General features: G+C 36.0%; 1 protein-coding gene across 3 annotated transcripts in view; it reads left to right on the plus strand.

Moving 5' to 3' along the window:
- The window catches only part of PHTF2 (putative homeodomain transcription factor 2), a 128615-nt gene that overhangs the window by 28215 nt on the left and 88382 nt on the right, over positions 1 to 12018 (plus strand). For all 3 annotated transcript variants that reach the window (XM_039239119.1, XM_039239120.1, XM_039239121.1), the window contains exon 2: positions 4541 to 4620. In XM_039239119.1, coding sequence (XP_039095050.1) covers positions 4576 to 4620 — 45 coding nt within the window. In that variant the 5' untranslated portion in view covers positions 4541 to 4575. The remainder of the gene's footprint in view (positions 1 to 4540; positions 4621 to 12018) is intronic.

The following is a 12018-nucleotide window of genomic DNA, read 5'->3' on the forward strand; positions in this document are numbered from 1 at the left end:
TTTTAAAGTACTAGGTATTTAGAGACAGAGAGGAAGAAAGATGCTTTTTTTCCCTTTACGGTGTTTACATGGAATCAAATGACATGTGACTATACTGCTTTTTGTTTTTAATTAAATACCAGATTAAACAGTACAGACCAGTGCTGGAAGAGATATCAAGCTTCAGCACTTTTTGTCCAAGTGATCACTTGTGAGAAGCTTCTTTGTAGAGTAAGTAGGATTCAAACTGACTGAAGAGGATGGATGAGTGGAGAAAAGGAGTGAGAATAACAGCACAAGCGAAGCATCAGTGGTGGGCATGAGTTGTTTTAGAGCATGGGGAGAGCTATGATAAAACAGAAGTTTGTTTCAGAATAATGAGAGAAGTTCATTATAACATTTGTAGTCTTTGATAGACTGGGTTTCTTTCTTTTTTTTTTTTTTAAGACTTTTTTAGGTTTATTTATTTTAGACAGAGACAGAGCATGAGTGGGGAGGGGCAGAGAGAGAAGGAGACACAGAATCCGAAGCAGGCTCCACTCTCTGAGCTGTCAGCACAAGAGCCCAGTGCAGAGCTCGACCACCCATGAGATCATGACCTGAGCCGAAGTCAAATACTTAGCTGACTGAGCCAACCAGGTGCCCCTAGTTTTTGATAGACTGAGCTTTTTTTCTAACATAAGGAATGGTTAAAAACCTGTCTTTTTGAGGGGGCTACAAACATTACCCTTGGGCATTACTATATTTGATAAGTGAGATTTTATAAAGGTGGACTCAACATACAATTCTCTTCATAGTCATCCTTTTCGTCTACCCTGGGTTTTGGTATTATAAATGCATTTTACATTGCCCTTGATATAGTAAAGAGTAATTTCGGGTGTTTTGACAAGGTATAATGATTAAAGCAGTGTTAAGGAGAGAATTAGCTCAGAATAACTGTCTCTACCAATATTTCAATAGTATACCTGCTGTTAGCTCTGTGGTTTATAATTGGATTATTTTATATCTTAATACCGATCTTTCTCTCAGGTCATTTGATCAAAAACAAGATTCTCAATTCAAGGTATCCAGCAAGTTCTCTATGCTGCTCTTTTTTTTGGTAAATTAACTTTAATGTCATAATGTAGCATTGAAACAGCATGAACTGTCAATATGAGAGAGACTAAACCTCTGTTCCTGGACTGTCAGAATCATCTTAATCATGAAATCATTGGGGCGCCTCGGTGACTCAGTCGGTTAAGTGTCCGACTTCGGCCCAGGTCATGATCTCATGGTTGGTGGGTTAGAGCCCCGCGTTGGGCTCTGTGCTGACAGCTCAGAGCCTGGAGCCTGCTTCAGATTCTGTGTCTCCCTCTCTGTCTGACCCTCCCCTGCTCACGCTGTCTCTCTGTCTCTCTCAGAAATAAATAAAACATTAAAAAAAAGAGAAAAAAAATCATGAGATTGTTGACTTATTCTTGTTATTTATATCCATATGAAATTTGGATGTCTTTGAATGTACTTTCTCAGATGTCTGATTCAGAAATGTATCTCAGCATGCTGTAAAACCTGTTTTAAAAATAGGTATGAGCCACTTGTGTCACTGAAAGGCTGTTGACACAATGGAAAAACCATTAAATGAGCTTGCAGAACAAACCTTGCCATTACTGAGGAAGGGCTTGTTTTAAAAAAAAAGTAGATTGACTTTTTATTTCCGTAGATCCAAATAAATACAAATAAAATGTTTATAACATTTCATATACCTTGTGTCCTGTTATAATTGATTTTCAAAATTTACTCCTAAGTGTAGCTTGGTGTAAACCAAAGTATATTAAAAAATAATCTTTTAGATCATTTTATTTAAAGCAGGCAATGTTTGCCTCACTTTCATTGAAGCTTTTTTTAAAAAAGTTATTACTATTTATATACAACTACTTAAAGATTCCCCAATTATATTAAATACCTCATACATTGAATAGATGGAGTGAATAAAAAAATCCTTTCACATTTTGTATATGAAATGCATATTATTTGTACTCCTGGGGATATTAGGAGAGAGAATCTTTTATCTTGGTAGATAACCTAGAAGTTTTGTTAATAAAGGTTAGGTAAAGTGAAAGGTTAAAGTGAAAGAATGAGATTTTCCTAGGTTTTATATCATTTTTTGTGATACATTTTTTGAAATACTTTCGCATTTGGCAAAGGTGAGGGGCAGGAGAAGGGAGCAGGGGAATTCTAACTAGTTTGGAAAACATGTGTCTTGACAAACAAATACAATGAAGGTGTAATGTAAATGCATAGAACTGTAACAGAATGAGTGGAAAAAACTTTAGGATGAAATGTGCTAAAGCTAATGAACTACTGCCAGAGGTGTTTAGGACAAAAAACCAAAATGGGAGATTTTATTTTTGTTTTATTTTATTTTATTTTATATTTTCTTTATTTTTCAGTGTTCATTTTTGAGAGAGAGAGAGACAGCATGAACAGAGGAGGGGCAGAGAGAGAGGGAGACAGAATCCTAAGCAGGCTCCAGGCTCTAAGCTGTCAGCACAGAGCCCTATGTGGAGCTCAAACCCACAAACTGTGAGATCCTGACCTGAGTCTAAGCTGGATGCTTTCTTTAACAGACTATGCCACCTAGGTACCCCAATTTTATTTTAAATTTTTTTTATTTGAATGTTTTTTAATTAGAGAATGAGTGGGGGAAAAGGGGGGGAGGGAGAGAGAGCGAGAATCCCAAACAGGCTTCATGCCCAGCACAGAGCCTGACTTGAGGCTAGATCCCATGACACTGGGATCATGACCTGAGCCTAAGTTAAGAGCCAGACAATCAAATGACCGAGCCACCCAGGCACTCCCAAAATGAGAGATTTTAAATCACTTAGGGAAAAGGTCCCCAAAAAGCCTGGTGAGAGAAATGAAAGTTGCCACACCTGACTAAGAAACTTCAGTGGTGGTGAACTTTGAAATCTCTAAATACTCCTATGTACATGTAGTTGGAAATTGACATTGTGATTTTATGATACCCTGGTAGCTATTTTTATTTTAAATGTCAGCAAAACCTGATTGCATGTATTCCTTCTCTAAACCTTTAACCATGTTTAAAAAAGGAAATACAAACACTTCCTAGTTCCTGGCTTGCAGAATTTTAAAATATAAAATTAATAATAAAAATAATCATAATTAACATTTGCTCTATGTACTGGACTGTGGTAGGCATTTTATGTATAATATCTGATCAGTCACAAAAACCCTCTAAGGGATGAATAGATAGTTATTCCTATTGTACAAGTGAAAGAAACTGAGGTTAGAGAGATTAAGTTACTTCTTCAATATTACATACTAGATAGTGGAAGACAGTATTTCAATTCAGGTCTTTTGGCTCTCTGCTCCTCCATGTGTCAGAATTGAAAAACATAGTTTGCTTGAAATTGGCCAGTTAACGATGGAATTATTATCATCTTAGGAAAGGTAATAGAACAATCTGATTTATAACACTGTCAGAAATACACACATTAAGTAAATTCTGCCTTAAATTTTATTTAGAGATTTATCATCTGAACATTTGGTCTGCAGATAGTAATTTTCTTTATATTTGAATCCTCGTATGCTTCCAAGTACGATTTATAAACTGGTATTTTGTTTACTCTGGGCAAACTCTGTAGCAGTAGCATCTATACAATTGCAGACCTGCATGTGCTCACTAGCGTGCTTTACTCCCAGGATTTCCCTGAAATCCTCTGTGGCCTTGAATGATACTGGTTTGTAAAGAGTTCTGGGGCAATTATCTGTGTTTGAACCTGTTTAGGCTCATCCTTAACACCATACCCTCCATGCCAGCCTGGTCTTATGACTAAAGAAGTATTCCAGAGTTAACTGGAATCAGCCTGGAATTAATTCTGTTCAGGGCTAAGGAACCATTAAGCTTTGAACCAAAACTGTTTTAGACAAATACAAGATGCTTATGAAATGGCCTGTGGTAAATTTCTGAGTATTAGCAAACTGATATCTGAGAAGTATTTAATATTAATTATTCCTATGTAGTTAACCCTAATATTGGTTTAGTATTTAAGATAAATTAGTTAAGTTTCTCCAGTTATTTGATTCTAGTTCACTTAGTTGTGTTTATTGAGTACCAGGGAACATTAAATGTGATTATAAATTTTGGCATCTTTATCAAGCCATCTTTTAGGAACGGTAATTGTCACTAGTTCCTATATAGGAACTGTAGCAAAACTGATCTGTTACTGAGTGAATGAATGGATTTCTACTTATAAATGAAGAAGTCCCAGTATAACCTGGGAAATTCTGAAATTTATTTCAAAGGCCTATTTTAAAAAAATCTGTCTTGTTAGAAAATTCAAGTGTTACATTCTCTCAGAAAGATCCTTTTATTATGGCAACTGATTTTTGTTTACTTAAGAAAACCTGTTGCTAAAATAGTAATGAGGAAGGGTGTAATACAAGTATAGTCATACACCCCTTGCTCTGCAAGTAACCAGAGTGCTATGTATGCATGTTGTTCAGTCTCCTTTTGGAAGGTGGAAGTAAAGTCATCTGTGTGTTTTTCTTTCTTGCACAGCCTAAAATGACGAATGTGTGATTTCAGTGGAATAAATGGCGTCCAAAGTCACAGATGCTATAGTCTGGTATCAAAAGAAGGTAAGTTGATAGTCAAAGCTTTAAACCTCTTGAATATTTTTATTCTAAAAATGTATGCTTTTTCTTTAAGTGCTATGGATTTATGTCAAATATTACCTGAAATAATGACAAATAGATTTCAGGATCTTTTGAGTGGAAAGGGAGCATTTTGGTTTTTCTTGTGCTAATTTTATTTCTACAGAAATTGGGAAGATGATGCTGACAATATTTTGCTCCACTTTTTATTCCACATTATTAAAGTAGCTAGATTAGTTATTTTCAGTTATAATATAAGCCATATTTCCAGGATTTTGAATATAATTAGCATTTTATAAAAGCATTAATTTTTTCTTGCATTAATTTTTTTTAAAGCTAGGTTAGAAGAAGTGTTATAAAATTATAACACTTTTATATCTAAAAACTAGTCTTAATCTGTTTCTTATAAGTTACAATTCAACAGCTAAATGAATCTTTTCAGTAAAATAAACCTTTGAGGACTGTATTTTTCAAACCAAAATAGTAAAATGTTTATCTTGATGTTTTAGGATTAGTTGTCATAACTATTTAACTAGCTGTGTCATCTATATATTTCAAAATAAGCTCTACCAATGTAATACTTTTATGAAGTGCAAGAGAACAAATGCCTTTTTTGAAAATAAAGTGTTTTTTTCCTAAAGAGTATTGTTTAGACTCTTTAAAATGTGTGTTTACATATTTAAAGCTTTTCTTATATGGGGTAAAATCAGACAATTTGTAATTTTAATTGAATTGGACATGGTAATTAGAGAGCTTTAAAGATTAAACAAACCTGAGGAGACTGTCTTTCTTTTCTGTGTGGAACATACCACAGATATATAGGATCACATGTTTCATATAAGGGGCTGAATTGGAAGTATTCACATTGATCATACTATTAATTCTGTCTTTTGTAGTTCTGTGTTCATGTCATCTTTACCTTTAAACTTCCAGTCAACTTAAAACTGAAATAATAAAACTAAAACAATTATTTTTTATTTTTTATTTCCTACATAGATCCTTGAAAGCTTTTCTTTTAATGTGTACTTATGAGAGTAATGTTTATTAAGCATTTTATCTATTTGGCTTTTTATGTTAAACATTTCAAACTTCACTGAAGATCATTTGTAGAACATGCTAGATTGTCCTTTCTTGGTAACAGAGAGTTTGAAATATTATACTCGCATTCAGTTAGCACACTAATACCCTTCTTATCTGAGGGTCATTTACCTAGCAGCTTTGGATATGTGCAACCAAAAAATTCTCCAGAGCAGTCATAACAGATGTCACAAATTATATCTAGCAAATGTAATCACACATTTTATGTTAGTGAGTCACCAGAACCATTAACCAGATTTTATTTGCTCTATTTTTAAATTTTGCTTTTAGATTTAATTTTCTTGAAGAAATACATGTGACTGATTTGAAAGATTAATATTTTAGGGCTAATTGAAAAAAAGTATATATATATATATATATATAGCAGCTACCAGTACTACCTTTCCCTGTCCTTACCCAACCTCTGAGCTCTGCTCCCTAGAGGCAATTATTTTACATTCTTTATAGCTGAAATCAAAGTTCTACTACTCTTCATCCCTGGCAGGAAGTTAGGAAGGATGGGTTCCAAATTTGGGGTGTGAAGTTTTGGTTTTCTTAATTACTTTTGGGAGAATGCTGATATTTGTGGGTTAGAAATCAGAGATACTAAATGCCATGCAATATTCTAAACAAGGGTTGGCAAACTTTGTCTGTAAAGGGCCATGTAGTAAATATTTTAGATTTGAGAGCCATAAGGTATCTGTGACAACTCAGTTCTGCTATTCTGTGGTACGAAAGCAGCCATAGACAGTATGTAAATGAATGAATCAATGAGTACCGCTGTGTTCCAATAAAATTTAATTTACAAAAACAGGCAGTGGGCTAGATTTGGTCCACAGGTCTTAGTTTGCTTCTGTGTACTCTAACATAGCCCCATACAACAAAGAATTGCCCTTTTCCACCTGCATTCGTGCCCTGTTAAATGATACTGTGTTTTTTTTAATGGTAATTATGTTTTTAAACTTTGACTTTTCTTGATTATTTCATTGTAGATGTTACTGTTGATTTCTGACTGTATGATTTTTTATGAGTTCCCCCTCCCACCAGTCTCCCCTCCCCCAATCCTCCCAATAACTATAAATTTTGGTGAAATCAGTATGCAGGGCTTCTGTTTGTGTTTGCATTGTTTAGAGCTATGTCATGTAATATACTCTGATATTTTCTGTCTGTGCAACTTTTTCCCCCTTTTGCTTAATTTTTCTAATTCTCCAAAGTCTCTGTTAGAACTATAAAACTCTTTTTGTTGTAGTCAGTCACCTTCAAAGATTCCAGTAGTTCTTGCCCCTGCCCCCAACCCTCTCTTTGGGAATGACCTCCGTGGAATTCTCTGTTCTTCTGCTCCATTCCAAGGTTGAGGGAGGGGAGGGAGGGAGGTTGGAAGGGGGTGGAGGGTGGGGGCGTGGAAGGTGGGGTGGGGAGAGGATTGTTCTCATGTCACAGCTCTCATCCGCCCTCTTGGTATTTATTTTTATCATCAGCCTGAGAGTTCCCTTTACTCCTCTTAGGTCATACAGATTTGTTTTTTTCTTAAATACATACTTATTTTAAAAGTCCTTTTTTTAATAGTTTATTTATTTTTGAGACAGAGACAGAGCATGAGTGGGGGAGGGGCAGAGAGAGAGGGAGACAGTCCAAAACAGGCTCCAGGCGCTGAACTGTCAGCAAAGAGCCCGACGCGGGGCTCAAACCCACGAACCTTGAGATCACGACCTGAGCCGAAGTCGGACACTTAATCGACTGAGCCACCCAGGCGCCCCTAAAAAGTCCTTTTAGAAGTGTTTATGTTTCAGTGAAAACAAGGCTTAAGTGCTGATGCTGATACTTGGTGATTATGTGACCATGGGCAAATAATTTCGCTTGAGTTTCACGTACCAACTTGCTACATTAACTCAATAATGGTTCTCAGCTGCTTTTCAATCATACATCCCTTTGAAATTGTGATGAACTGTCTACAGCCATACCACCCTGAACGTGCCCGATCTTGTCTGAAATTGCGATGAACTTTCCAAATTCTCAGGATCTTATTTCCAGAAAACTATATATAATATAGAATCACAATAAAACTTCACATCCAATTTGAACTCTGTAAGTCTTAGATTAGATAAGTTTTTTAAAACATTAGTATATTAACATTCTTTGATTTTGTGGCTATTGTTGAGTAGTATTCAGGTTATAGTAGGAAATATTGCTATGAATAAAAATTAAGAAATGGTCAGCTTCATTTTCTTGAAGTAAGAACTAGTTTCTAGCTGTAACTCACTTCAGTGTCACCTTTCCCACTTGAAAATGGTGACATCTTTACATTTTTGTTTTGAGTACTGAGCATTAGCTAACCCCAAAGACCATGACTTGATCTGTGGACTGTTGTGAACATAAACTCTAATATCAGATGTGAAATTTCCAGGAGAAAATAAAAACAAACTTTCAAAAGTATTAAATCTAATTTGATATCAGGTACCTTTAAAGAAATTATTCTGTTAATGATTTATTTTGAAATTTTTAAAAGTTCTTTTAACATCTTATTTTAAACTTCATTTGGTACTATTGTAGCCATCCATAGTTGTGAATAATTTGAAAGTTCTTGTTGAAACAAAATAATCTTCAGTCATTAATACAAAGGAATAATTAATGCCTTAAGAATGATAATAGGAGAAATCAGAATAGATTTCCATTAATATTGGGCTATTGAATGTTTTTTTATAACATAATACTCTGCTTTTATATTTCTAGTTTCTTATTCCTAAAGAGAAGGGATTATTTGTCCTTTGGAAGGCATCCTAAATAGGAGCCTGAAATTATATGTTGTCAAAGATAATTGACACACTAAGTATTCCTTTAAAAAAAAAAAAAGTAATGACCATAGAATTTCATTGTAAAGATCCAGGTCAAATTATGAGAGAGTGAGGTTGTATTTCCTGGAGGTGAATACATAAGAGAAGGGTAGCGTAGAAATAACCCTCAAATTTTAAAGGTAAGAAAAGTGAACTTCTATAGAACTGAGGAAAAACTGTATGATATAAATCTTGGTCCTCAACTTTATGGAGTCAGTAGCCAGCAAGAGAGAGCTTGAATAAATATGTTTAATATTTTTAAATATAAGCCAACAGTAGGATTCCTTTAGTGTTTAATTTAAATGAGAAATTATCCTGAGTAACATCAACTTCACTGCTAACTCCTGTCAACTATTAACAGTTGGGAACTTGAAATTCTCTATTTATTTAGTAAACTTCAGTTTCGCATGTGTGTGTACCAAGTACATGTGAAAATAGAGATTTTCACAGTGATAACGTGCCCAAAGTAATACTGAAGTATTAAGTCTCAGTTTTCAACTCTAAAACTTTATGCTATTATTTACTTTTCCTTCCTGTATAAGACAAATCCAACTCAGACTGTTTATAGCAAAACAGGAGACATTCTAGTCTTTCAGGATAAACAATGCAAAGTGGTGAAGCTTATCTCAGAGTTGGGTGAATCCCAAGACCAGAGTACCATCTGAAGTGTCTGTCTTTTTCCTTCCCTGCTTTCCTAGAGTTGACTTATTTCTTCCCACCACAGAGAACTTTCTCTATGTTATAAAAATATGCTATGAGACACCTTCAGACATCTATCCTTTTAGTTTTTCAAGAAGAAAGGATGTGTGGAAGACATATAGCAGATTTCCTACCCAAACCTACTACTGACTTTCCTCCGTGTTGGAAGGACCTCTACTTTGTTAGGAATTTTTTAAGTGATTTTTTTTTTAATGTTTTATTTATTTCTGAGAGAGAGACAGCATGAGCAGGTCAGAGAGAGAGGGAGATACAGAATCTGAAACAGGCTCCAGGCTCTGAGCTAGCTGTCAGCATAGAGCCCGACGTGGGTCTCAAACCCATGAACCGTGAGATCATGACCTGAGCCAAAGTCGGACACTTAACCGACTGAGCCACCCAGGCGCCCTTTGTCAGGAATTTATTATCCTCCACAGAGCTGTGGCCAGGGAATATGTTTGTAAAGTCTTGGAGGGAGTGAATCCTGATTAGCTTACGCCAGTCATGGAATTCTGTTTCCCTTGCCAGTGATTGGCTTAGATAGGGTCATGTATTCCATTTCTGGCTTATGAGACACTAATGCTTCTGGGAAAAGTCTGCCATCTCTTAAGAAGAGAACGAACAATAATAGCAAAAGTTATTGCTATGACATTTATTGTGTGCCAGGCATTTTCTAATTGCTTTACATTTATGAACTAATTTAACATTGGTGAATGAATGAAATGAAAGAGAAGGTCTGTTTCCTGTTTCTGAACAGTTTGGGTGAGGCTCTACTGCCTGAGGCTGTTGTAGTGACTTGCTCTGGTGCCAGGAGCTTGCCAGCAGGCCCAGGATAGCAGAGTTAATAGATGGAAAGAATCTGAGATTTTTTTAGGACTTTTTGAGCCATGAAATTAACTCTAGACATGTCCTACTTGGGAACTTCTTGTTGTGTGAATTAATAAATCCCTTATTTTTTTCAGTCACTTGAAGTCGAGTTTTATTTCCTTGGAGCTGAAAGCATTCCAAGTGATACACAAGAAATGCATTGTAGTGGGATGTGGTTTCCCATACAGTCCTCTTTGGCCTCCAAATGGTTATAGTAGCAGATAGAAAATTAAGATTTACCAAAGTAGAAGTACCAAGCCTCAGACAAATGGATTTATTACTTTTTCTCTTTTAAGTTTTTTTTTCCTGAACCATATTCTCATATGTGCCATTAAATCTTTAATGTAATTTTACTTATTTTTAAAAAATGTATTTATCTTTGAGGGAGAGAGAGAGCGAGTGTGAACACGCATGCATGTAAGCTGGGGAGGGGCAGAGAGAGAGGAAGAGAAAATCCAAGCAGGCTGTGTGCTGATAGCACAGATAAGGGTCTTGAACTCAGGAGATGTGAGATCATGACCTGAGCCAAAGTCAAGAGGTTGAGCCACCCAGGTACCCCCAAACATTTTTATTTTTAGCTAGAAGTGATGAAAAAGAGCCTTTTGCTTCTTTTAAGGAGCTAGAAGGATTGAAAGTCTGCAGCAGGCAGAAGAGAATGAGACACTGCCAGAGTGGGTCAGAAAGAGGGAAAGAAAGAGATAACCATAGGCCAGCATGGTGCTCTAGTCCCTGGATTTACTCCACCCCAAGATTAACTTCACTCCCGAACTTTGAGTTGTTTACCCATGTCAGCCAGTAAATCCCCCTTTTTGTTGATGCTAGTGTGAATTGGATTTTTACTTGCAAACAGAAAGTTCTGACTAACGTAGAGGCAATATATATAAATTTTATTGAGGTGTAACACACTCAGAAGACCACACAGATTTTAAGTGTTTAGCTTCATCAGTTTTTACAGACTGAACACCTGTTTGTGTTTAGGACTGTTTGTGTCCTCTTTATGAAACAGAACTCAGGTCAAGAAACAGAATGTTACCAGCTCTACAAAACTTTCATCCTTGCCTTTCAGTCAGAACCTGCCTTCGTTGAGGGTGACCGCTATGCAAGGCATGTATCTTAATGGGTAACAAGAACATAGATTTGGCGGTTAGAAAGGTGAGATTAGAATCCTTGTTCTTGAAAGCCAGTATGATTTTGGACAGGTTGCTTAATGTCTCTGAATTTCACTTTCTTTGTGTATATAAATACTATTTTTTGCATTTATTTGAGGAGTAATTGATGATATATATAAAGTGCTAACCAGAGTGCTCTACACAGGGTAAGTTCAGTAAATGGAAGTTATTTCTATTATTACTTCGTATTCACCATTCTTTTTTTTTTTTTTTAAATGTTTTTTATTTATTTCTAGGAGAGAGAGAGAGAGAGAGACAGCATAAGCAGGGGAGGGTCAGAGAGAGAGGGAGTCATAGACTGAAACAGGCTCCAGGCTCTGAGCTGGCAGTCAGCACAGAGCCCGACGCGGGGCTCGAACCCACGAACCGTGAGATCATGACCTAAGCGAAAGTCGGACGCTTAACCGACTAAGCCACCCAGGCGCCCCTCGTATTCACCATTCTTATCAGATGAATTGGTCCCAGACTTATCAGAGTGCTTTATTTCGTGGATTCTAAAAATTCTCACAAGGCTAAAAAAAGATTCTTACTTGTAAATGAGAAGCCTAAAATGTCAGGCTTCTAATATTCAGTGTCAAAACAGTTTTTGTTGATGTTTGTTGTCTGACACCCATACCATAAAATCGTGATTAAGTGTAATCTATAAACTTCAACTGTCCTTGCTTCAGTCACTGATCATGTTTTCCACTTCTTCCTTTTTAATATCACTTACTTGCCAAAAATAAGACTTGTCCTAGCAGAAA

The sequence above is a fragment of the Hyaena hyaena genome, unplaced genomic scaffold, assembly GCF_003009895.1.
Source record: "Hyaena hyaena isolate Hyena2069 unplaced genomic scaffold, ASM300989v1 scaffold_152, whole genome shotgun sequence".
NCBI classification, from domain to species: Eukaryota; Metazoa; Chordata; class Mammalia; order Carnivora; family Hyaenidae; genus Hyaena; species Hyaena hyaena.